Consider the following 27211-nt stretch of genomic DNA (forward strand, 5'->3'; position numbering starts at 1 on the left):
GTGGAGGGACAGTTACTCCATAAGGCGCCGGAACTGAAAGTCCCCATTTGGTATTAATTGCTTTAGAATTTTGTTCCATTTATTATGGTACATTTTTTTTAAATCGTTTTTTTACTTTGTTGTCATTGAAAGGGGTATGGAAATACCTTTCCTCTGAGGACACAGGCAGAAATACAAACACTTTTTTAGTAACTGGGAAGGGTAATAATCATTGCCGTGTTTACATTGTAGTCTGGTCCCTGTTGCAAAGATTTCATGAACGCTTGAGCTGGGAGAGAGAGTTTCTCTAACTGGTACACAGTTAGTCTGTGTGATTAAAAACCTTGTAAAAGTTTCAACCCTTCCCTTGCCCAGTACAAAAATATAAAATATGGACATTTAAGTAACACTAAACCCTTACTTTCCAAAATGAATCCATACATATCCACTACCAGGGCCGGTACTAGACTGTTTTGCTCCCTAGGCAAGACCAGCAGTACACATGATATAAGGTGTCCCCAGCCTCTGATCACCCAGCAGTACATATGTAAGGTGCCCCCCGTCTCTAATCCCTCAGCACTGCACACGCAGCCCCCCCCCGTGCCATGTTTCTTCCTTGCGGGGAGCAGTGTCGTCGTGTGGAGATCTCCCCTAGCTTCGAGCAGGATCCAGGTCCAATCTGATAGAAGTGATCCAGCCAGGAGATCAGAGTGTCGGGCTATGATTAAGCATGGGACATGAGTGGTGTCAACTGCTCCAGGACAAATAATTTCCAGGCAGGGGATCCAGCAGGCTGCTGAGTGATAGCTGTCCTCCGCTTCACACTTCCACACATAGATAATAATCCCCCGGGCGATGTCGAATCCAATCGACAGCAGGTATTGCGCAGTATGAGGGAAACAGGGTGCTGGGTCCAGACTATCTGACAGGCTGGATCTTTGCTACATGCGATGGGAGGAGGCTGAAGAGTGAGGACACGTCTTCTTCTACTCCCTGATTCACCCTTGGCAAAGGCAAAACAAACAAAGGTGACACAGCCTACTTGTAGCGGAGCATGGTAGGGGAGCCCCGGCTGTAGATTCTACTATGGCCACTGGCCCCCTCCTCCCTTTGAAACTGCTGTGTCCAGGGTAACTTAACCCAGTGCCTCCTGTCCTTGGGGAAACGGTGGTCGTGGCTGCGCCTCCATGTAACATCCACTGTGAGCTCCTGAGCCTCTAATATTCCCTCTCGCTTTTGTTTGTTTGGAGTGAGCAGTGCATATTAGTTGTGGTTATGTGCACCGCTCTATGCACACTACAAATATATTATTTGTATTCCATAGACTCGAATCCATCCCAGAAGCGAGTAAGAGAGGGTGGCTATGTTCCTACCTACATGGGGGGGGGGGTGTACTTGGAACTTGCTGCCCCTGAACAGCAGGACCCGTAGGGCCTCCAGGGATTTAACTATTGCTGTTTCCAACACTACGGCCGAGTTTGTGAGGTCAGGCTGCAATGCCAATGAGCCGTCACCAGTTGTGGTGCCCGGAAATTTTTATAGCAATCGGGCATAGCTAGGCCATCTCTATCTATTGGTCTGATTAGGGTGGTGTATTTGTACCTAGGTGGCTTAGACCCCCACAGAAAGTAAAAAAAAAAAAAAAAAAAAGGCTTTTGATGGAGTTAAAGAAGGCACGCAGGAGCCACTGGGGGGGAATTCCTAAAATATATGTAAATTTGGGAAGAACCTTCATTTCGAGGAGGTTAATGTGTCCAACAAGTGATAGGGGGAGGTTGCTCAACACTTTCAGTTTGGTATTAAACGCAGCCATGACAGAGTCTAGATTGTTCCTCACAAAGTCTTTGCTATGTCTAGAGATTACAATGTGAAGCTGGTAACCCACTGCAAAGGGAGGTGGTGGGCGAGGAGGACCTAGCCCCCCTCATCCACCGGGAACAGTAATGATTTATGCCAGTTCACCCATAATCCCATAAAGGACGAGAAGTCATCCATAATCCTCAGGGCTCCCTGCAGAGGGGCACCAACATCATTTAGAAACAATAGCGAATCTTGACTTGCTGTCTAATTTACATATTGTTATCACTTTAAAAATCAAACTATACCTATAAACTGTATGCAATGAACATAATTTCTTTTAATTTTTCCCTATCAAGGATTGCGATCACATTTGCTAGTATTGTTAAATTACGGATCCAGTAAAGCAGAAGCTAAAACTATTACCCTTGATATATTCAAATAATAGAAGAAACAAAACTATAGTGACAATGACTACAGATCACTCAGTGCAACAGAAGTGTTAACCCTCTTTATATTTAATATAGGTAGACCCGAATCTTGTGGACGGCCACTTGTCACTTTTGTTGGGTGCAGTTGGAATGACCGGATTGACAGCTTACCTCGGTGTGAAGGAGAAGGGTCATGTGATCCCTGGAGCTAATCAGACGATGGTGGTTAGTGGTGCTGCTGGAGCTTGTGGTTCCCTAGCCGGTCAGGTAAGTCACTGTATCTTTAACTTCATTAGGCAGTGTAAAATTCTTTGATTCTCTAAGGTACAATTAATCATTTTAAATTCCATCAATTCCCTTATTTTGATCCTTTGAAAACCATAGCTATAATGTGATTAAAAAAAATAAAATAATCCCATGCATTTCATAGATCATGTTGTGTCATGTTCTGTAGAGACCAAGAGATTTATAATATGACTATTTTTAGTAGTCCGGTGATGCTAGGAGGTTTAATATATGTATATTATATTGTGTATAAGTTATGCACTGTATTTCTTACATGCACGGATAACAAGCATAGGAACATTGTCACACTGGACTCAATACTGATTGTGTATCCATACTCATAATGTTTGCATGTGCCCATTGCGCATGGGCATTTTAAAATACTCCCATCTCTGCTGGATCTCTCTGCCTGGACATGCCAGAAAAATTAAGTATAAAATATGCTTGCCTTATGCCCGATATACACACTATCAGTTTTTCTGCTGAGCAGAAAAACTGATAGTGTGTATGGGGATTTAATGTAATGCTCATAATCTCTTCTAACTCAGCTTTGGGGCAATTTTTTTGCCTCTTAACCACTTCCCGATCGGTGCACAATGTACGTCAGCAGAATGGCACGGACAGGCAAACTGGCGTACAGGTACGTCCAGTTGAATTTGCCGCCCTGCCATCGCGTGCCGGTCGGGAACCCCCGTGAGTCCGGTCACGGGTCCCGCGGACTCAATCGCCGCGGGGATACCCACGATCGTCTGACGGGAAAGGAGAAATGGGAGATGCTGTTGTAAACTCCAACTCCAAGTCATTGCCCATAGCTCTTAGAGGGACATTTAATTTTTATTTTTTTTTTTCAAACGACAAATTTTTTTTAAATTGCATTTTAGTGTAAATATGAGATGTGAGGTCTCTCTGACCCCAGATCTCATATACAAGAGGACCTGTCATGCTTTTTTTCTATTACAAGGGATTTTTACATTCCTTGTAATAGGAATAAAAGTGACACAAATTTTTTTTTTTTTTTTTTAAAGAACAGTGAAAAAAATAAAAATAAAAGTTAAAATAATAAAAATAAAAAAAATATTTTAAACGCGCCCTGTCCCGCCAAGCTTGCGTGCAGAAGCGAACGCATATATGAAAGCGGTGTTCAAACCCACACATGTGAGGTATCGCTGCGATCGGTAGAGTGAGAGCAATAATTCTAGCCCCAGACCTCCTCTGTAACTTAAAAAGTGCAACCTGTAGAATTTTTTAAACGTCGCCTATGGAGATTTTAAAGGGTAAAAGTTTGTCGCCATTCCATGAGCGGGCGCAATTTTGAAGCATGACATGTTGGGTATCGATTTACTCGACGTAACATTATCTTTCACAATATAAAAAAAAAATTGGGATAACTTTTACTGTTGTCTTATTTTTTTATTTTATTTAAATATTCCCCAAAAAAATGCGCTTGTAAGTCCTCTATGCAAATACGGTGTGACAGACAGTATTGCAACGACCACCATTTTATTCTCTAGGGTGTTAGAATAAAATATATATATATATATATATATATATATATATATATATATATATAATGTTTAGGGGTTCTGAGTAAAGGGAAGGAAGATAGGCTGGCAGGCAGGGGAATTAGCATTGCATCCATTAGCATTGTTGTGGTTGTAATTCCAACGGCCACCACAAGAGGGCGCCAGATTCCAGAAGGAACAATAGGATCGTAGAAGGCCTAAAAGCCGGGGGCTCAATTAACGGCCGCTGGCGGCGCAGCCAGACGCCATCGCGCCGGGGGGGTCCGCGGAGACAGCATACCCCAGCTGTGCTGCGCCAGGTCGCTAATTCTAGTCGCAAATGCGACCTGGCGCCTGGGTTTTGTCGAGCCCTGTCTTAGAGCTTTTGGCCACTACGCCTTGCTCTGGATTATGTTACAAACCAGTTTTAGGTTCTATCCGGGAAAGCCTCTGCAGGGGCATATATATAAACCACCGGGTGGCACCACGAGTCATGTGACTCAGGAAGGTAAACCACATTCTGTCTGGGACAGCACAAGGACTGTCTATCATCCGTGCATATTCCAGGTATAGAATAGTGGCAAAAGGAACTCTGCAGGTAAATCTAGATTCCAAGTTCTACAACAAGTTGGGACAGGTTGTGTCCAAGAACAGGGTCCCACTGGCAATAGGGGTAGATGCATTGGTAACACCTTAGGGACCAGTTCTCCCTCTGTTTCAACTTCTCTCAGATCTTTTGCGAAGAATCTGGGAGGTGGTAACACTGATAGCAGTGTTAGCCGAATTAGCCCAGGAGGGCTTGGTACACTGACATAACAAATCTTGCTAGGGTCGCTTCTTGAACACTCAGTCCAGTTGGACCTAATGGTCTTGAATCGTGTATCTCCACACTGTTGAGCTCCTGGAAGCCAGCTTTGGGGAATTTCAGTTACAGGACTTGGAAATATTTTTTTGCCTGGGGTGAAGTCAGGAAGCGGCACCCGCAGAAATATGTCAGTGGGAGATTTTCTTTCTTTCTCCAATCGGTAGGGGAAAGGAGATTGACCTTAAAGTGCTTGTAAACCCTCCCACATAACTTTTGCTCATGTTAATCAGCAGTGAATACAGTGCAAATCGCTGTGTAGATGTCACTATACCTCCTCTGTTTACTTGTAATCTGTCCCGTTCTATTTAATGACGTCACATCTTCTCCCTGATTAACGGCATGCTCTTTGTGCCATCAGTCCATTAAAAAGTATGCCGTGTCCGTCATTTCCCCTCTCTGCGGCACTGCACCGAGATACCGCAAGATTTTAGTCACATTCAGAAGTGCCTGATACACATGACCTTAATTGTCAAATAGGTCTTCTATGATAGGTGGGACACGGTTGCCATAGCAACCCTGGGGGGCTAGAACAAGGCTTGGCTAAGGAAGAACGGTGCATGAGCGAGATTACAGCTGGGAATAAAAAAGAGGGCGGAAGTTTATTACAACGCGGGCTCGGAAAACCACACTTAACATGGAGCTGACTTATACTAGGAAGCACGGATTTTTAAACTGCTGCAAAAAAAGTAAGAAACACGCAAATGGGGGTTATTATACTGTAGAATGTGTTGTAATACTTTATTATACTGTGTGTGTGTGTGTGTTTTTTTTTTTTTTTTTTTTTTTTTTTTTTTTTTTTTTTAGCATCTGAGGGACAGAGTTTAATTCCTTTTTAACCACTTCCTGACCGGCGCACGCCAATGTATGTCGGCAGAATGGAACGGGCAGGCATAATGGCGTACAGGTACGTCCAGTTTTAAATGCCGCTCTGCCATCGCGAGTTTGCCACCGGCGGCGCTCTCATGTGCCGGTCGGGACCCCCGTGAGTCCGGTCGCGGGTCCCGCGGACTCGATCGCATACCCACGATCGTCTCACGGGGCGGCTGAACGAGGAGATGCCGTTGTAAACAGCATCTCCCCGTTCTGCCTAGCAACAAGTGACGGTGATCTCTGCTCCATGTGATTGGAGCAGAGATCATTGTGTACACTAAAACAAAGCCCAGCCCCCCAGAGTTAGTAACACACACCTAGGAACACTTAACCCCTACACTGCCACCCACTGGTTAACCCCTTCACTGCCAGTGTCATTTACAAAGGAATCACTGCATTTGTATAGCAGTGATTGCTGTATAAATGACAATGTTCCCAAAAATGTGTCAAAAATGTCCGATGTGTCTGCCATAATGTCGCAGTCACAATAAAAACTGCTGATCACCGCCATTACTAGTAAAAAAAAAAAAAAAAAAAAAAAAAAAAAAAATTTATAAAAATGCCATAAACTATCCCCTATTTTGTAGACGCTATAACTTTTGCGCAAACCAATCAATAATCGATTATTGCGATTTTTTTTTTTTTTCTTTTTTTACCAAAAATATGTAGAAGAATACGTATTGGCCTAAACTGAGGGGAAAAAAATGTTTTTTTATATATTTTTTGGGGATATTTATTATAACAAAAAGTAAAAAATAATGCTTTTTTTTTTCAAAATTGACGCTCTATTTTTTGTTTATAGCGCAAAAAATTAAAAATGCAGGGGTGATCAAAGACCACCAAAAGAAAGCTCTATTTGTGGGGAAAAAAAGGACGTCAATTTTGTTTGGGAGCCATGTCGCATGACCGCACAATTGTCAGTTAAAGCGACGCAGTGCAGAATAGGAAAAAGTGGTCTGGTCTTAAGCCAGCAAAATGGTCTGAAAGTGGTTAAGTACCGTTAACGGTCAGGTTCATCCCTATATGTTTTTTTTTCCAGGGGCTGTTGTTTCTCATGCCTTGATTCATACTTTATACAGCGTGTAACGTCATAGACTGTCTCGCCCGTCAGGTCATTCCTGAGGCCACTTTTTGAACCAATCGAGAGATTCTGTTAGCCTTTTATCTCGGAAGGTGGCTTCTTTGGTTGCTATCACTTCACTTCATGCAAGGAGCCGTTTTTGCTCTCGCATCATATTAGGGTGATGTGAGGGAGGTGTCATCTATTTTTTGCCTAGTATGGTGTCTGGTTTTCACTTAAATCAAGACACTCTTGCATTCTTTTATGAGTTGGATCACTGCATACTCTGGGGGTAATTCTGGCGGTTAGAATTACTTGATTTGTCGGTACAGGTCAGGAATTCTGGTTTGTGATGCCAGTAAAGCCCAGGATGATCAGGAGACATCCAAGTTAACTATTTTCATTTGGATTTGCCAGTGAATTATTCGAGCCTATGGCTTGAAAGGGCAAGATCCCCTTTTCTTTTTTTTTTTTTTTTGGTAAAGGCGCTCGCTACCAGGTGTGTGAGGACATCTTGGGCTATCAGGTGTCAGTGGCTCAGGATTTAAGGCCATTACATGGTCTTTTGTTCATACATTCACAGAATTTTACCAGATGGATATCAAAGCCACGTAGGATACTGCTTTGGCCACAGTATGTTTTGGGTGGCAGAAGGAGTCCTTCTCAGATGGCAGTTTGTGATTGTGTCTTGCTCCCCTCAAGTGCATTGCTTTAGGACATCCCACATAGTCATTATTATGGTTGCTATGTGACCCGTGATGTACGATAAAGAAATTAGGACTAAACCCTAAGTGACACTATTTGGGGACCAGTGACATTTCTTACATTGATCAATGCAAAAAAAAAAAAATGCACTGATCAATGTATAAATGACACTGGCAGGGAAGGGGTTAACTGTGTTCCCTCAGTGTGTTCTAACTGTATGGGCTCACTAGAACACCAGTGTGTTTTTTTTTTTTTTTTATATATATATATATATATATATATATATATATATATATATATATATATATGCCTATGTGCACGAGGCCAAAAGCATATAAATCGGTGCATGCTTCCAGCGTTTCAGGACTGTAAGTCTGCTGCTGTCACTATATATGGGATAGTTTTCAGCTTTGTGTATTCCAATTGTTGCTGTGACAGCATCCCTGACACCAGTGCCATCTCTAATATTGATGCTTTATCCTAGATCGGCCACCTCTTCGGCTGCTCCCGTATTGTAGGGATCTGTGGAACAAATGAAAAATGTGCCATTTTGACCTCCGAGTTGGGTTTTGAAAAGGCTTTGAGCTACAAGGAGCCAGGACTTGAAGAAAGGTTAAGAGTCTGCTGTCCTGATGGTGTGGATATCTACTTTGACAATGTTGGAGGCGAAATCAGCGACATTGTTATCAGTCAGGTAAATATGATTGCTTAGGTACTGTATAGGAGTGTGTGTATTTCATACAATGCCATGGTTGTGACAATGCACATGGCAACTGCATTTTTTAAGTTTGTAATGATATTGGTCTTGTAATTCAAGCACAGGACAACGGACAGACCTGCCCACTTTTGTGTTATCAGAAACCATATCCTGGCTTTTTGTAAAACCTTTCCAAGTCAATGGATAAATATACATGTTTAAGTGGCCAGTGCTTAACCATTGTGGCATGCAACATATGGCCACAAAAATCACCTAAGTACACAGGGCATACCAAGCACACCGTGTCCTTCCCACTGAAGCAGTCATCATCACCGGTGTCAAAAAATTACCTTTTAATCAGGGTTTATAAAAGCTGTTCAGATTTGTAAGAATAGGGATATAATTCCTGACAATCTTTTTATTGCTGTCTGGCATTTACAGATGCAACCCTCGCCTGATTGCTTTTACAGGTGTCACAGGGACAGGAAGTGATGAAAGATCTCCCCATTGGGGTCATAGACAACAAGTCTTCCTTGGCTTTAGATAGCACTGTTTTACCTACAGATTTGACTGTCTTCTTATAGCTGTTCCATGCATGTGTAGAAAATGTGTATATTTTTCATTAACATTTTGAAACATCAGCTTTGCAAGAAAATGTGGAAGTCAGGCCACAATTATTTCCAGACAAATTATATTTAATAACACTGTTAATGACCCCTTCTGGAAATGGTAGCTGCTTGGCTGTATTATAGCTACAACACATGGTGCCATTGACCTGGCACAAGCATGCAGAATTATGCATCTGTGTATTTGTCAAGTTAATAGACTTATATTTTTGAAGCACTTGATTCTATATGACATCCAGGCAACTAACGTTTTCTAAACAAGGGGTGTCCGAGCTTCCTTTAGGAGGGCTGGACTGTTGCCATTGGGAGAAGAAAATGTCCTGGCATCAGTGGGATTAAACAATGCCCCATCATTGGTATTAGGGGGAGTAATACTGCCCCATTATTGGTATCGATAGGGAAATAGCACCCCGTTATTGGTATCAGTGGGCATAGCAGTGTCATGTTGTTGGAGTCATTGGGCAGAATAGTGCCCCATCATTGGTGTCAGTGAGGGGAACAGTCCCCCATTGGTATCAATGGGAGAAATAATGTGCCATAGTTTGTGTCAGTCAGAGGACTAATGCCCATTGTCAGTGGCAGGAAGTATGCTCCACTGTTGCTGACAGAGGGGGGTCAGGGTGTGGACTGTGCCCCAAGGGCAGGTTAAAAGCAAGCAAAGGGCCCCAGTTTGGAGACCACTGTTCTAAACAATATGTAGGTAATGGCAACTTACTATTTCCCTTGCAGTGCAGGGTTCCTTTAATCACATTAATCATAGATAGACCATGGATCTTAATCTAGTGACTCAGCTAAAAATGTATTTTTAATTTTAGTAAGAGGATAAAGTGCATAAAATGCTGATCCTATTGTACTTTCTTGTCAGTAGATGAACAAAACCAGCCATGTTATTCTGTGTGGTCAGATTTCTCAGTATAACAAGGATGTTCCCTACCCGCCTCCACTTAATCCCCAAACGGAGTCCATCCTGAAAGAACGCAATATTACAAGGTTGGTGTACTGTGTTATGATTGGCTAGGGATATTGTGTATATATTTTGTGGCACTGCTTAATATTTACCAAGTTGACCACACTGTGACCAAATTTACTTTCATTCCTGTAATGCATCAGATATGTTAACAGTGGGGAAAATAAGTATTTGATCCTCTACAGATATTGTAAGTTTATAGAGAAATGAAGGGTCTATTATTTTTATCATAGGTATATTTTAAATGATAGAGACAGAATAGCAACTAAAATCCAGAAAAAACACGATCCAAATGTTATAAATTGAGTTGGAGTTCAGTGAGTAAAATACTGTATTTATTGGCATAAAACATGTACTTTTTCCCCTTAAAATCAGGGGAAAATCGCGGGTGCATGTTATACGCAGATCCTCGCCGTTTTGAGCCTCTGGGTGGCTTTCAGCCACCTTCGGCCCTTCTCAGCGGCTTTCGGCCGTTCTCGGCGGCCAAAAGCTTGCGAGAACAGCCAAAAGCTGCCACCATTTAAAAAAAAAAACGCTGCAAATGATGGACTAGGCTGCATGACCAAGCTGCATATGACACTGACAAGGCTGCAAATGATGGGCAAGGCTGCATGACCAAGCTGCATATGACACTGACAAGGGTGCAATGATAGACAAGGCTGCAGATGGACACTGATAAGGCTGCATTGATGGGCATTCAAATTTAATGTTCCTTAAAATTCCCTCCTAAACTTTGGGTGCATGTTATACGCCGATAAATACGGTAAATATTTGATCCCCTACCAACCAGCAAAAATTCTGGCTCCCACAGCCTGGCTACAGTATGTGCTCATGTGGTACACAGATTAGTCCTGTCAATTTAAGAAGTTGTTTCTAACGACAACTCATTATTTGTATAAAAGACACCTGTCCACAGAATTTTTCTTCCATTCAAAGCTCACCATCATGGGCAAGACCAAAGAGCTCTCATAGGACATTAGGGACAAGATTATAGACCTGTTGAAGGCTAAAATGGGCTACAAGACCATCCGCAAGAAACTTAGTGACAAGGAGACAACTGTTGGAGTGATTATTTGCAAATGGAAGAAATACAAAATAACTATCAAGTTTGGAGCTCCGTGCAATATTTCACCTTAGGGGCAAGGATGATCATGAGAAAAGGGAGGGATCAGCCCAAACCTGGCTTGTGAATGATCTCAAGGCAGTTGGGACCACCAAACCATTGGTAATGCAATATGCTGCCATAGATTGAAGTCCTGCAGCGCTCGCAAGGTCCCCCTCCTCGGGAAGGCATATACAGGCCTGTTCATGTGATCAGGAGCAGTTATGAACACCTCCACGATGCAGTTGGTGAACCTTATTCAATGTGTAGTGATCTTGTGTTTTCCATGGAAACTAATGCAGTGCGTTTTTTATACTAAATTTGCAGAACAAGTATTTCTATATCTTTCTTGTATCCTTTGTTGCTTCTCATGCAGCTCTTTACAGCCAATGGCTGCTTGGCAAATAATTGTCTGTTAAAAAAAAAAAAAAAAAAAAAACAACAATTCTTACGGCCGATGGTGATAACCATGGGCAATACCTGCGTAATGTGTGTAGAGACAACGCTTGGTATCCTCCATCTGAAGCCTTTGTGTCAGGGTGATGAGGACAGAGTGTTGTCACCCTAAAATGGGAAGTGCCTAAACAAACTTCTTTATAGCAAGATCAACAGGTATAATTTTGAATCAAAGCTGTATATTTCAAGCTGAAAAAGCAGTTTTACTTGATCCTTGGCTCCTGCAGGTTCCTCTGCATTGCTAGGCTGGTCGCCCTGCTTCTTCTCCTCTGAACTTTAGCACTCTAAAGAAGGCCATGGAGTGAATTTCTTTCCTGCAAACACGGGTTGATTCCACCATCAACACAGGCAGTTCTGACAGGGAAATCTCTCCCGCTGGGATAACCATGATAATTGGTAGCAGCTAGCGATAATCACATTTAAAATCCAGCAGGCTGGTTGTATAGAAGTTGCTAAATCAACTTGGGTACATTCAGCCTGCCCATACATGGTTCGAACCTTCTATGGATGGCCTTAAGTCCTCTGACAGCATCAAGAAGCATGCAGGGCTAAATGTGTGGCTGCCAAGGGACATTCCATCACCAGACCTTAGGGAAGTACCATCCCACTGGGGGAGCAGGGATCAGGTAAGATGAAAATGTTTTTACCATCCCCTAGAAAACCAGCAGTTCCTCTGGAAACGATCTGTTAACTCTTGCAATGGAGGTGCCGACCTTTATTTTATTTTTTTGGGGAGTTGAGCTCTAAAAGTGCTTCAAAATTACTTTCAATATATCTTTAAAGCGGAGCTCCACCCAACAAGGGAAGCTCCGTTTGTTTGCTTCCTCCGCTGCCACATTTGGCACCTTTTGGGGAGGGTGGGGGTTGTGTACCTTTTTGACAGGTACCTGTCCCCACTTCCAGGGGACCTCGACTCAGCCCCCCTCGCCGCCGGGCCATTCAGAAAGCGCAGTGCAGTAGGCAGCCGGCTTCACTGCTGGTTTCCCTTACAAGGAATGGCGGCCCCAGCACCCGAGAGCTGATCGAAAAATCGGCTGGGGTGCAGATATCGCCGGATCCCTGGACAGGTAAGTTTCCCAATATTAAAAGTCAGCAGCTACAGTATTGGTAGCTGGTGACTTTAGATTTTTTTTGGTGGGGGGTGGGCTGGAGCTCCACTTTTAAAGAAGAATTTCAGTCTGCTCTAGAGGGACTTGAACCCACGCTGCTGCCATTCTGATGTGTGTAGAGATGTGCCAAATAGCTCTGCCTTGAGTCCTGCACTTGTGATTTTCTGTGCATGTGCAAGGACAGAATAATAACAAGTTAGATGAATAAACCTGCTTGCTTTTATTTAATCTAGGGAAAGATTTCTTGTGCTGAACTATGCAGATCAAGAGGGATCGGCCCTTGCACAGCTAAGTGAATGGGTGAAGACAGGAAGGCTAAAGGTAAAACTCTTTGAATTAATCCCCCAAGCTGGCACTTGTTTCCACTTAATGCAGGTTCCGATCCATGATAGCAGCATAGTTGTAAGAATGAAGAGAATTATGTACATGTGCCATTCTATGACCCGAATTGCACAGATACTCATTAGGGGGGGGGGGGCACCTTTCCTCTAGGTTGTGGTTTGCCAAGATCACACTTTTTATTGGGAAACCTATTTTGTGAGAAATATGGGAGCCGCTATTGCTGACCTTCGCTCCAGGATACTAGAGCAGTGTTTCTCAACTCCAGTCCTCAAGGCACCCCAACAGGTCATGTTTTCAGGATTTCACTGAGATGAAACGGCTGTGGGAATTACTAAGGCATTGAAACTCATCAAATCACCTGTGCAACATTATGGAAGGTCTGAAAACATGACCTGTTAGGGGGGCCTTGAGGACTGGAGTTGAGAAACACTGTACTATATGATTCAGGACAGTTGGGCCTCATTCACATGGGTGATTACTTGCATGTCCTGTGCAGGTCCATGTTTTACTGGCAGTCTCATATATGTCTTTTGGGACATGTGGCTGCACGGGACACAGTCGCTGTGTTCCAATGCAACATCTGTGTGAGTGCATTCAGGGTAGGGTTGCCACTTTTTCTTCAAACCCGAACACTTTAGCAGCGCACAGCAAAACTGTTTTCCTAGCATACTCTATAGGATTATAAAAGACCTGGGAAAACTTTGGGTTCTCCAAAGAGAATGGTAATGTGGCATGCATAGTGCCCCCTCACCCTCCTGCCAGGCCCTGTTCTGAGCTAAATTCCCATCTAAATATTGTGTCCGGGTTTCAGGTGGACTGAAACCTGGACACATGATTCAAAACCTAAACTGTCTGGGTGAATCCCAGACAGGTGGTAACCCTAATTCAGGGTCCATGTAGCTGCATATCCCAGTAGACATCTAATGAACTGCCACCACAAGGATTCACTCAATACCTGTGCATCACCATACCAGCAAAACTGGGCTCTGCATGAGACGCACATGGAAACGCCCTTGTGAACAAGGCCTAAACTCAAGAGTGGTGAGTATTTTACAATATGCCTTGTTCAGAAACAGATGTTTTGGAGATTTTTTTTTTTTTTTCGTAGCAACTGGGAGCTTTAAGATGTACTGGTTGGCACTAGTATAGAGCAATAGCTGGCTCGCTAGATTCCAAAAGTTCTAAAGTCACTGCTACATGCTTTTCCAACCTCATCACATATTTACTGTTGAGGTGCCGTTTACACCACAATCCACACATTCACTGCACATGTCTGCATATGCGTTTGTAGTAAATATTTTGGATTTTTTTTTCTATTTCTATTTTAATTTTATTTTTTTTGTCAATTTGAGATCACATTCATGTGCATTTGCAGTGTTCCAGTGCAGATAAATGCAGCTTTCTGCTTTTTTTTTTTTTTTTTTTTTAAATGGACATGAAAGCACTTCAAGTTGTAAACTAGGTTCATTGAAATAAGTTCTTGCATATGCATTTGTACTGTGTTTAAAAACGCATCTAACTGCCTCTGGTTTAAACAAGCCCTGAATGTGTTCTTGGTGTTTTAGTGATGCATATATGCACAGAATATCAGAATGTGACTGTTTTCTTGTGTTCCTGAACAGGTTAAGGAAACTGTTGTTCACGGGATTGAAAATACAGCAGGTAATAATTAAATTTTTATGAAAAATATACATAAATGTACAGCTGCATAGTAACATGAGGACCAGTAACACCCCTCATTTACAGGAATCTGTAGTCTCTTTAGAGTTTTAGTTTTTCTTTGAGGTTGTTGTCATTAGCATGGTAGCTAGAAAGGTGACACCCGTAGATTTCTGAATATACTTTTACATAGCTTCAGGAGCACCATTGTAACCATGTCTTCAGTTAATGCCTTTCATACATTCCCATTGGCTCATTACAGTGATGAGCAGTCTTACTTGCCAATAGGAAATGGAGGGGGCAAGCCAGGTCCTGACACACCAAGGAAGTTTGGGATTTGTGTCCCCCGTAGCACTGTTGGATATGTGTGAGTATATCCGCTCTGTTCAGGATGGTGTTCATTGCACAAGCCCGAGCGCCCAGTCAGCAGCCATGTGACCAATTGATGCCAGGAAGAGCAGTGGAGAAACATGGAGCATGAGTATAAATGGATTGGATGTTTAACCACTTGCTTACTGGGCACTTAAACCCCCCTCAGTCCCAGGCCAATTTTCAGCTTTCAGCGCTGATGCACTTTGAATGACAATTGCGCGGGCATACAACACTGTACCCAAATGAAATTTTTATCATTTTTTTCCCACAAATAGAGCTTTCTTTTGGTGGTATTTAGTTACAGCTCGGAGTTTTATTTTTTGCTAAACAAACAAAAAAAGATGCAAAAAAAAAAAAAAAAAAAAATCATGTTTTAATAGTTGGTTATAAAATTTTGCAAACGGGTCATTTTTCTCCTTCATTGAAGTGCGCTGATTAGGCGGCACTGATAGGCTGCATTGGTGGGCACTGATGGGCTGCATTGGTGGGCACTGATGGGCTGCATTGGTGGGCACTGATAGGCTGCACTGGTGGGCACTGATAGGCATAGTTAAGGCGGCACTAATAGGCACAGATGGGCACAGATAAGGCGGCACTGATGGGCAAAGATGGGCACAGATAAGATGGCACGGATGGGTGGCACGGATAAGTGGCACGGATGGGCACTGATAGGTACCACAGATAGATGGGACTGATGGGCACTGATAGGTGGCACTGATAGGTGGCTCTGATGGGCGGCACTGCTGGGCACTGATGGGCGGCACTGCTGGGCACTGATGGGCGGCACTGCTGGGCACTGATGGGCGGCACTGGGGTGCAGCACCTTTGAGGCAGATTTTGGGTGGCACTGTGGGTGGCACTGCTGGGTGGCACTGTGGGTGGCACTGTGGGCACTGCTGGGTGGCACTGTGGGCACTGCTGGGTGGCACTGTGGGCACTGCTGGGTGGCACTGTGGGCACTATGGGCACTGCTGGGTGGCACTGACAGGGGGGCACTTACTTTATTTCAGGATGGCACTGCGGGTGGCAGGTGGGCACTGGCAGGGGGCAGGTGTCCGTTTAAATTGCTGGCCGTGATCGGGACTGATGTCCCGAACACGGCCGCCGGCGATCGGCTTTTTTTTTTTCTCCTCGCGCTGTCAGCGCGAGGAGGAATACTAGCCGATTACCGGCTCCGTTTTATCACATGATCAGCTGTCATTGGCTGACAGCTGATCACGTGATAAGGGGTCGGGATCGACCCCTTACACGGATCGGTGATCAGGCGAGTCTCACGGACTCGCCGATCACAGAGCGCGCCGCGCGCGCCCCTCAGGGGGGCGCGCAGGCCGCTCGTAACCGGGACTACGTCAATAGACGTAGTCCCGGAAATGTGGGTCCGCGCTATTGCCGTCATTTTGCAATAGCGCGGTACCCAAGTGGTTAAAGAGACTGTCACTTGACCGGCAAAGTGACAGTCTTTTTAAAGGATAAGTCCACCTTGTGTAACATGTTAAAAATCCACCGGCCCCCAGCACCTCCTTGGCTACCTGATGTCACAGGCAGCACAGGATCTTCTCCCCCCGCTCTGTCAGAAACAGCACAGTATGTGGTCATGCAGGGCTCTGCCCAGCTGCGTCACTCATTTACAGAGTTCTGTGAATTGAAAACGACAAGTTCCAGCAGCCTTTGCGGCCGTCGCTTGTAATTTTCAATTAACTACCACAGCTCTGTTGAGAGCCGTGGTAGTTCATTATAGCCTCATGTTAATGTGTAACTGGAATGGATGCTCTTGTAGGCTTACATACAGAGCCTGCAAGAGCCCTGCATAGCATCCACGATCTGCTGATGCTTTTCATGCTCCCCAAATTTTTTTTTTTATATATAAATGCACATTTTTTTTTTCTTGCAAAAAGATGTACATTTATTTATCTTTAAAAAGCTAAACTTGTCCTTTTAAAGTTGAAATACACTGCATCTGAGCACCACAAACCAAAACCGCTATTTAATTTATGTTTAAATGTTCAAAGCAAACTCGCCATCCATTCATGTCTCCATGTTTTATTTTGCTGAGCAATCACTTTGAAAAACACTCACTAGCATTTCCGGCTGTGGCTATCCTAAATAACGGCTGACGATTCATGAAACTTTTACTTCCTGGAATCCATCTGTCTTAAGCTTATACATGCAGGCAGGAGGGTGTGCTAATTATCTCAGAAAACCTCTCGACTTCCCTCCTGGAATGTATTAAATCATTTGCTTAGGCCTGGAAGCCAGAAAGTAACTGAAGAAATGTAAATATGAAATTTTTCCTATCTTTTTACTAATGTTAAGAGCGTAAGTAAGGATTTTAAAATGATCACTGTGGATTGAGAGAGTGAAGTTCGGTTTTATTAAGCAATGTGCTTTGTATATGTGCCTAGTTCTCCCAAGCTCTTAAAATTAAAGGGAGAATGTATAATAACAAAAAATCTCAGAGGTGTGCCCAGTCATGTGACAAACTAGCATCCAAGTTCCTGCATTTTATGAATGCTCTCCAAAATGGAAGCTGCTTTATAGCGTCCTCATACAGAGTGCAGGCTGCAATATCTGCCCCCCCTCTTTAAATTAGACCCCTAGTTAGGGGCGGACTGACAACTCATGGGGCCCCCGGGCAATAGATTATGGGGACACACAATATACACACATAGAATACACATACACACACTGAAAAGGTACTGAAGAGGCGGGGCAGCTATAATCTTGGTATTTTAAAAAAAGCACAGATTTTTAAATACTGTCCCTGGTTTTATTGAGGCTGGCAACCCTGATGGGGCCCCTTAGTGTCATGGGGACCATGTGGGTCAGCCAGACCCAAACCAGAACACACAGTTAGGGGCAAACCATCTAACTGGCAACATAGATTCAAAGTGCCTTACGTACAAGTATCGGAGTCTTGTAACCAACGATCCCATATTTTGTCATATTTGGCCGGGCATCCCCTGTTAATATACACAACCTTTTTATATGGTAAATTATTATTGACCTCCGCCTTCCACTCCGCCAGCCCGGGGGGTGCGGGCCGCATCCACCTCCGGGCAATGACCTTCCGCACTGAAAACAAGGTCTCATGCAGGAACGTCTTAGCGTATTTGTCTATAGTATCTGGAAGTACCCCGAGTAGGCATTGTTTCGGGTCCAATGTGACCGGAGAGCCCATGTGATCGTGCAGGAATGTTATAACTTGCGCCCACAGGCCTTGTATTTTAGGACATGACCAGATTAAGTGAAAGAACGTACCCACCTCACTCCCACACATCTGACAAAGGGTAGATTGAGTGCTTCTGTATCTGGCAACCCGAAGGGGGGTGAGATACGCCCGGTGAATAATATAAATTTGGGTCAGTCTGTCAGCAAGTTTGGGTGAGACAGCCTTGCAGGATTCCAAAGCCTCCTCCCATTCCCCATCCTCCAAAGGGCCCACCTCTCTCTCCCACCGGGGCCTGAGAGTATGTGCCAGTTTGGTGGAAGCGGGGGTAGTGAGCATGTCATAGAAGGACGAAGTTAATTTGCGGGGGTCAGTACTCTTGATTATGGCCATTAGTGCATTAGTGGCTGACTGCGGGATGGATTCTGAAAACTGAGCCCGGGCCGCATGTCTCACCTGTAAAAATCGGAAGAGCATGTAGCTGGGGAGTGAGAATTCTTCTCTGAGCGTGGCAAAGGTTTTAAGGGTTCCGTCAACAAACAATTGATGCATATAGAGAATACCATAAGTAGACCAAAGGTCTGCATCGGGAAGTTGTAAGAATTCTGACAGAGTTTTATTATGCCATAATGGAGTGTAATCATTATAGAGTGGTATCCCCAGCTTGACAGAAGCCAAGTCCCATATGCGTCTGTAATGGTATAACAAAGTCTGTCTGTTGTCCCCCAGGCCCGCCCCACCAAGGCCCATCGCCAGCGGGTAGATTGAATCTTCGGTGCGTCGAGCCCACCCCGGGCACAGCAGTTGGAGAAACCGCCCTCTGTCCGTTTTGTCTATATGGTACAGTTGGGATAATTGTGCCGCAATGTAATACAGATTAAAATCGGGAAGGGCCATGCCCCCCAGGTCCGTGGGGTTTTTAAGCACCTGCCAAGCTAATTTATGTCTGTTGTTACCCCATACAAAAGGTTTAAGAAGGGCCTCAAGGGATTTAAAATGCTTCAAGGGTAAGTAAGTCGGGGAGTGCCAGAGAACATAGAGGATCTTGGGTAGCAGAACCATTTTTATGAGGTTTACCCGGCCCCAAACCCCCAGTGGTAGACGGGCCTAGGCCCGTAGTTTGGATTTAACGTGGGAAATTAGAGGGCTTAAATTTAAATGTATATAATCCGTTGGTGATCTGGATACGTATATCCCTAGGTACTTGATAATGCTGACTCGTTGTAATGGCAAACTGCCCTGAAATTCGGTCGGTGGGAAGCTGTCAAGTGGAAGAATTTGGGATTTCCCCCAGTTGATCTTTAGCCCGGAGAAAGTCCCGAACCTTTCAATTGTTTGGAGAGCCGCATGTAGAGAGGGGCCCGAGTCTGCCAGGTATAACAGTGTGTCATCAGCATACATGCTGATCTTTTCAGTTAGGGCGCCATGGCTCAATCCCCTGATCTCTGGGTCAGCTCGGATGGACACGGCCAAGGGTTCCGCGGCCAAGGCATATAATAGTGGAGATAGAGGGCAGCCTTGTCTCGTGCCTCTACTGAGGTCGAACATTGGAGATGGCCAGCCATTAGCCACTACCTTGGCCGTGGGCGCCTGGTACAACAGTTGCACCCATTTAATGAACCGTGGTCCAAATCCATATCCCTCCAAGCAGCTCCAGAGATAGCCCCACTCCACTGAATCGAACGCCTTTGCTGTATCTAATGTCACCACCACCCGTGACCCAACTTCTGCGTGTGTAGCCTGTAGGTTAATGTAAAGTTTGCGTAGATTAAAGGAAGTGTTACGGCCTGGCATGAATCCTGCTTGATCCACATGTATGAGGGACAGAATAACTTGATTCAATCTAAGGGACAGTACCTTGGCCAGTATTTTTATATCCACCTGTAGTAGGGAAATGGGACGATAGGATTCGGGGTAGCCCGGGTCCTTCCCCGGTTTGGGGATAAGGACTATCGTTGCCTCCCGCATAGAGGGGGGCAGGGTGAAGTTTTCAAATAGGTGATTAAATAATGCAAGCAGTTTAGGAGTTAGTAGGTCTCTAAATTGGGAGTAAAATTCAACAGGGAGACCGTCAGATCCAGGGGATTTGGATCTGGCGAAACTTGCGATCGCAGTATCTATTTCTTCCGTGGTAAGGGGTGCCTCAAGTGACTCTACTTGATCCTTCGTCAGCTGAGGGAGGGTGATGCTGTGAAGGAAATTGGTCTGCATGTCCGTCGGGTCTGTCACTGTTGTTTTGTATAAATCTGCAAAAAATTCCCTGAACTTGGAGGTGACACTGCGGGGGTCTGTAATCCATCCACCCCCTGGGCCATGAAGGGTGATGACAACTGGGGGCCTGTCTTCGCTATGCACTAGGTATGCGAGGAGCCTGCCTGCCTTTTCCCCATACTCAAAGAGTTTCTGTTTAGTAAAGAAAAGCTTTTGATGGGCCTTCGTATACTGGAGTTGATTAACCACTCTACTCTGCATTTTAAGCTGAGTCGCCGTTGCTATGGTGGGATTAACAGCATATTCACGTTCAGTGGAGACTAGCTCCGTCACTGCCCTGTCAAACGCCCCAGCGGAGTCTGTTTTGATTTTATTTATGTGTGTGATCAGGGTTGTACGTGCGTATATTTTAAATGATTCCCATATTGCGGCAACAGATGCAGTGTGATCATTTTCCAAGAAGTACTGCCTCCATTGGGCGATGAGTTCATCATCCCCCGGGAGCAGCGAGAGCCAGAACGGGTTTAGACGCCATGGTCTCGGTGGTTTATCAAAAGGGATACTGAGGGTGATCCAATATGGGCTGTGGTCCGACAGTAATCTGGGGCAGAATGCAGTCTCGAGAATCCGCGGTGCCAGGGTGTGGGACACAAGTATAAAATCTATGCGGGACATAGTTGTGGGTAGAGGAGAAACAGGAGTAGGCACGAGTGTGCGGGAAGTTGTGCCTCCATGTGTCTATAAGATGAAAGGTGGAGATGAGTTTAGAGAATTTAGTTGTGCTGGCACTAGCGCCTAGCGCCTGTCGCCTGTGTCGTCTGGAGTTTATCAAGGGCCGGACATAGTGTAGTGTTAAAGTCACCTAACCATATCGCCGGTACTGTGGGGTTACGGGACATAAAAGTAAAGCCTTCCAGGATCACTGTTACACTAAAGGGAGGAGGTATGTAGAAAGCCATAAAGAGAAACGATTCACCGTATAGCTTGGCATGGAGAAATACATACTGGCCGCTGGGGTCAGTTACAAGCTCACAGAGTTCAAAATGTACAGATTTGGCGATCAATACTGAGACACCCCGAGCGTGAGTCGTGTGGGTGGAGTGGTATGCCCATCCAACCCAAGGGCGGCGAAGGGCCATTTGGAGCCTGCCCTCGACATGTGTCTCGACCAGCGCCACAACGTCTGCACGTTGCTTTTTGAGGAATGTAAGGGCGGCCGAGCGCTTAATTTTCTCACGCAGGCCCCTCACATTCCAAGTTAGAAATTTTATAGTTGCCATGGCACTGTACAGGGGACACCACCTCGCCTCAGTGAAACATACATCCTGAGGTCTAGCGAAGAATATAGTTTGTAATAAAACTGAGGTACTCTAAACACCGTATAAGGCCCCCTTGCAGCATATATGCATGTTCCCATAATCGGTTTCTGATAGCTTGTATGCACACTTGAAAATTGTAAATATAACAGCTTAACAATCCCCTCCCCCCTCCCCGCCTTACACCCACCCCAACTTGTGTAGGCATGATCCCTGAACAATTCTGAACTACCATCTGGGACAAACAGTAACTTCACATGTAAGGAGAAAATGAGGAACAATTTCAGCCACTGGGTCAAGTAGTGGCTCCGAGTCAGCCACCACCGAGAAGGAAAGGGATGGGGCCTAGTTATGCGCCCCCGTAGGTTAGTGTAAAAAAAAGGCAGTAAGACCCAGTTCCTCCGTTCATCTGCATAGTCATGATTCCCTGCATAGTCATGATTCCCAGTGGATAGCGGGGCGTAAATTCGCTGCACTATGCAGGCGACCTGTAGGACCAGCACACCTCCGCAGCTCCGTGTGGCAGATAAGTGCAGGGGTATGAAATGAGAGAGGGGCAATGAGATGTAGTGAGTCCACTCCAAATATCCAGGATGAAAAAGTGAGGAAAAAAGGGGGGGGGGGAACATAATAAAATAAGGGGGGTGATTTTTAATCCAGTACCCTTGATGTAGCAGATAGGATTGTATAACAGCAGATGTGATGGTAAGGGTCCGCGGAAGTATAGAGTTCCAACTGCCTCCCCGGCCCGGAATATCCACAGGGGACCGATAGTCTATGTGGTGTGGGTCCAGGTGGTAACCCAGCAAGGGTAGCTAAGATAGATCAAGTAGTGGTGAAGACATAAGACAAGAACATCACGCCGCATGGCTCACCTGGTGCGAAGTCAGTCTCTCCTGCCATGTGCAGATCTGGGATCCAGCCAGGAGATGACCTCTCCGGGATCCTCAAAGAATGAGACGCGGCCATCATGTTCCACCCTCAGGCGTGCAGGGAAAAGCATTGAGTACTTCAGATGACAGTCGCGCAGTCTGCGTTTGGCCTCCATGAAGCTCTGCCGGCGTTTCTGTATCTCGGCCGAGAAGTCAGGAAATATTGCCACTTTGATGTTTCCTACTGGGATGTTACCCTTCTCTCTTGCCAGCCTCAGTGCAGCATCCCGATCTTTATAGTTTAAAAGTTTTGCAATGAAGGTACGGGGGGAGCCCCCTGTGGAGGAGGTTTAGCCGGCATCCTATGAGCCCTCTCCACCACCAGCATGGGGGAGAAGGACTCCCGACCGTATGTGGTTATCAGTAGTTGTTCCAGGAATGCTGTCGGGTCTTTACCTTCCGCTCCCTCCGGGAGACCGATGAAGCGGAGGTTGCACCTTCTCAGGCGATTTTCCGTGTCGTCTTGCTTGGCAAGCAACTGGTTAATCTGCCTCTGCATGTGTTCAGATCTAGCTTGTAGTGGCGGCAGGATGTCCTCCACCGTGCTGATGCGGGTTTCTGTCTCTATGACCCTTTTGCGGATTTTCTGGAAATCCTGCCTAATCAAAGATATGTCCATCTTGACCTCCTCCATCTGGGCAGTAAGGGATGTCCTGCAAAGTGTGATCGCTTCTAGTAGTTTAGCCGTGTCTCCCTGCCCGCGCTCTCCCCCCGTCTTCTCAGTGCCGCCATCCCCCTCAGCCTCCTCTCCCTCATTCCGGCGGTACTGTGCGAGCTTTGCCGCGGCGGATTTTTGGCTCTTTGGAGGGGACATAATATTGGACATAAAGATAGCAAGCTGAGACAGTCAGAATAGGCTAGACAAAACTGGAAAAGGATGACAGGTCCAGGGCCCAGTGCTGGTTTGAGAAACGGGTGTACCAAAATGGCCGCAGACCTCCGTGTGCAGGCCGAATCCACGGACCTGTCTGAGTGCGGCTGCCGTGTGGGAGGCCCACCACTTCACACAGGCTGCTGGGCGACTGGGGGTCAGGCAGGATTAGAGGAAGGTATCAGGCACCGGGCCCAGCAATGAATTGGAGGCAGGGTGTCCCAAGATGGCCGCAGACCTCCATGCATAGGCCGAAGCCAGGGACTTGCCTAAATTCGGCCTCCGTGCGGGAGAATCAACGCTCCGCCCGGGCCGCTGGGTGACTGCAGGAGATGCTGTGCGCCATATGGGGCCAGGCCGGCTGGGAGCAGGGCAGCATGTACAGGACCTAGCGCCGTTTCGGACGAGGGGTGTACTAAGATGGCCGCGGACCTCCGTGCATAGGCCGAAGCCGGGGACTTGCCTGAGTGCGGCCGCCGGACACAAAATCGCCGCTCCAATCGGCCCGCCGGACGGCCGAAGCAATGTAGGGTGTGAAGAGGGTCCTCAGGCAGGCAGCCAGCTGGAATGGGAGGATGATTGGAGTGGAGGATAATATTAATCCAGGATTAATGAACGGAGCTCCTGGCCTGCAGGTCCTACTCCATGCTGCGTCAGGCCACGCCCCCCAAAAATCTCCATTTTAACTATATGCTTTTAGTAGCAGAATGCATAGTTGTGTATATTGTAAAAAAATTAAACACAATTCTTTCACCAGGCTGTATTGAGCTTAGAGGTAGGTGTTGTAAAGGATAGTTTTTTTTTTTTTTTTTTTTTTTTTTAAATAAAGTCTGTGACAGTGGGGTCACTTTGGACACAGGGTGAATAAAAGAAACCCCCGATATGGTCTGTGATAGCCATATTCAAAGCTGTATAATACATTGTATACTGTATGTGGGGGTTAAGTGTCATTGTTGTGAAGAATTAAGTTGTTTTGCATTTCTATTGTTCATTTAAGTCTATCCTTGTGTGTAGTGTAAAGTGCCAGACAGACTGGCTGCTAACCCTTTGTGAAAAGATGTGTATTGGGTGGGATCGTTTGAAGCATAGCAGACGTCTTGGGATGTGTGGGTGGAGCTGGGCTCTTGTTCATGTTAAAGCATGTGCCTTGAAGGGTGTATAAAAATACAATGTTGGTTTTTAATAAAGTCATTCCTACTACAGCAGAGACAGAGTGCGTCTCGTCTTTTTGCCAGAGGGATCGGCTCCTATAGGAAAGGGTCGTTTAACTGTGGATATTGGTACCGATTGGATGTGTGTCTCGGAGAGGGAACATCGCAAACGGCGTTAACCCCCTTTTATATTAGGGGAGCCGTTACAAAGTCATACTTGCCTCCTCTCTGTAAGGGTTTTGCACAGAGTGCCCCCACGGACGAAGTGCTTTCCATGGGGGCACTCATGCAGGCCCCCTTCCCCGCGTTGTTGGATTTGATAGATAGAAGTGGGAGCCAATGGCTGTCAATCTATCCAATGAGGACCCAAGACAGCGGCTGGAGCTCTGTGCTTATTCCAGTCTCTGGAAAGATTGCATTCAGGCAAGTAAAAGGGGGGCTGCTGCACTGCAGAAGGGGTTTCACCTGAATGCATTAAGGTGAAAAAGCATGAGTGTTTACATCCCCTTTCACATCTTTTATTTATATTATTTTTTTAGGTGCTTTCCTGTCAATGCTGAGAGGAGGAAACATTGGAAAGCAGATAGTCCAAGTTACTGAACAACTGTAGATTACAATAACCACGATAAATACGAGGATCAGGTCACTTCAGCTTTTACAAAGAATTCTATTGACAGAGGTATAATAATAAACATTTATTAATGACAATCATGTTGGTCATCTCATGATTTTTATTACAGGAACAGTCATAAGCAAGACCTGTAAAAAGTGCGTTTCTACTGACCTATTCCCCCCACCCGATCCTTTGATCTTCGCTTTCTTGCAGAGCTATGGCCGCCCAAAGAATTTTCACATTTGACACTTCGAGTGTTGAATATCTGTATTCCTTGCCACTAAGGTTTCTTCCACTGACACCTATATTCTTTCTCTGTACTGTAGTGATAAAGGGGCAGAGGGAAGGAGCAACAGCAGACCAGTAATCGAACAACTGGAAGCTTCTACTCTGCAAGAGAAAAAAAATAAAAAATATTTGAGGAACAGCTGGATTATAAAACCTTTTTTCTTTTGTAGGTCTTGGTTCGACATGATTAAAGTGACCCTAAATTCACACAAATGATTGTATTCAACTTATTAGTAAGACATTTCCAGACTATTCACCCTACGGTATTGAATAAGAGAAGGCACATCACAGTGAGTAATGAGAAGGTCATAGAACAGGATAAGGCATATGAAGTCTGTATGCAGGGCTGGATTTCCCATTAGACACTGTAGGCATGTGCCTACAGGCACCTATCTGTACGAGTAGGGCTGTGCTACAAACTATCCCTCCCAACCTGGACTGCGACACCAACCACAGGATCTGATCTCCTTCCAGAACCCATATAGGGATTCCCAGGACTGCTGATCGACCCCTAGGGGCCGGACCGTGGGAGGATTGCAGGCGAGGATCCTCTGCACCACTCCAATCTCCAGATTACAGGAACATTCCACTCTGGGTACTGTGGGCTCCTCTCTCCTTCAGATTATGTCAGGATGGCTGAGCGCCCTGTCTGGGCAACTGCACCTGTACAGGGGCTCGGTGGACTGCAGCAACTGGGGGCTCTTCGATGTGCCCACTCTACTACCCTGCCAGGTTTCTTGGTCTACCTACAAAGACAGCATGCATGTTGTTATGCTGTAAATTCAGTAGGGAAGACACCGACTCAACAAGGTGAGCTAAGAAAAAAAATATATTTTTAAAAGGTAAAGCATTTCAACAAACTACTCTGATATACAGTATTAAAGCCCAATTCCATCTCTCTCTCTCTCTCTCTCGTAAAGGGGAACTGAACTCTGTAAAGAGAAATGCTGCAGACTGATGTAAGGAGGGGGGTGACTTTGTGACCAGAGACCACCTTACATCAGAGTTCCCCTTTACATCACGGCCTGCACTGTCTGCCTTACACCAGAGTTCCCTTTTACACATACTTTTATACATTTTTTTTTTTTTATGCGCTTCAGAATTATATGCCTGTAGGCTCCTGAGATATAAATTTCAAACCTGTCTGTATCCTTAATATTTTGCAGAGGGCTTTTTGTGTAACATAGGTATCTTGTTGATCATGGCTCCACAGATTATATTTCAACTCTCAAAGAAACAGAATTTATACAGCCTGGATCTTGTGAGAAGTCTCCCCACTGTCACAATACAAAGACACAGCGGGGAGGATCCCCTATATGCTTAAAAAAAAAAAAAAAAAAAAAGGACTCTTACATGAACAGTTTAAGGCCTCATGTACACTGCTGCTGGTAAACGGACATTCAGAGGCAGTTGGATGTTTTTTTCTCTTATATTCACCGACCGACACATCTCCTCTCTGTAACAAAATGGGTTGTCAGCCCTATCACTGGAGATTACTAAGCAAGTTGTAATACAACACTAAAGAACTTTTAGTTCCGCCCAGGGGGCGGTCCCTAGGCTACAACCCCACAGCCTGCTCTAGCAGAACTCAGTTTTTTCTTGCCTATTGAGGAGATAAGACCTAGGAACCCTGTGGGCCCATAGGTCCGTGTTTTTTTTTTTTCTTTTTTGTGCAGAAGCTTGGCTTTTTGCGCAAGATGAATGATCCTGTGATCTTCTATCAACAGCGGGCTGGGTGACAGGCTGGTTCACTTATCCTTGTAGTCTCCCCAGTCCAGCCATTGAGCATGTGCAGGTCGTAGCTACGGCTCGGCAGGCCACAACATACCTCAGCTCCAG

The 27211-nt window shown here is 45.2% G+C and overlaps 1 protein-coding gene across 4 annotated transcripts in view; it reads left to right on the forward strand.

The window, feature by feature from the left end:
• Nucleotides 1-25603, forward strand: part of LOC143943056 (prostaglandin reductase 2-like) — a 40402-nt gene extending 14799 nt beyond the window's left edge. For 2 of the 4 annotated variants that reach the window (XM_077464555.1, XM_077464553.1), the window contains 6 exons: nt 2304-2474; nt 7979-8188; nt 9686-9807; nt 12685-12772; nt 14416-14455; nt 25011-25179. In XM_077464555.1, coding sequence (XP_077320681.1) covers nt 2304-2474; nt 7979-8188; nt 9686-9807; nt 12685-12772; nt 14416-14455; nt 25011-25081 — 702 coding nt within the window. In that variant the 3' untranslated portion in view covers nt 25082-25179. Of the gene's footprint in view, nt 1-2303; nt 2475-7978; nt 8189-9685; nt 9808-12684; nt 12773-14415; nt 14456-25010; nt 25180-25410 lie in introns of those variants that run through there. The other 2 variants (XR_013264876.1, XM_077464554.1) reach the window with 2 other exon arrangements.
• The last annotated feature ends 1608 nt before the right edge of the window (nt 25604-27211 follow it).

The sequence above is a fragment of the Lithobates pipiens genome, unplaced genomic scaffold (assembly GCF_037356315.1).
Source record: "Lithobates pipiens isolate NorthernLeopardFrog02 unplaced genomic scaffold, aLitPip1_a1.2 Scaffold_30, whole genome shotgun sequence".
NCBI lineage: Eukaryota > Metazoa > Chordata > Amphibia > Anura > Ranidae > Lithobates > Lithobates pipiens.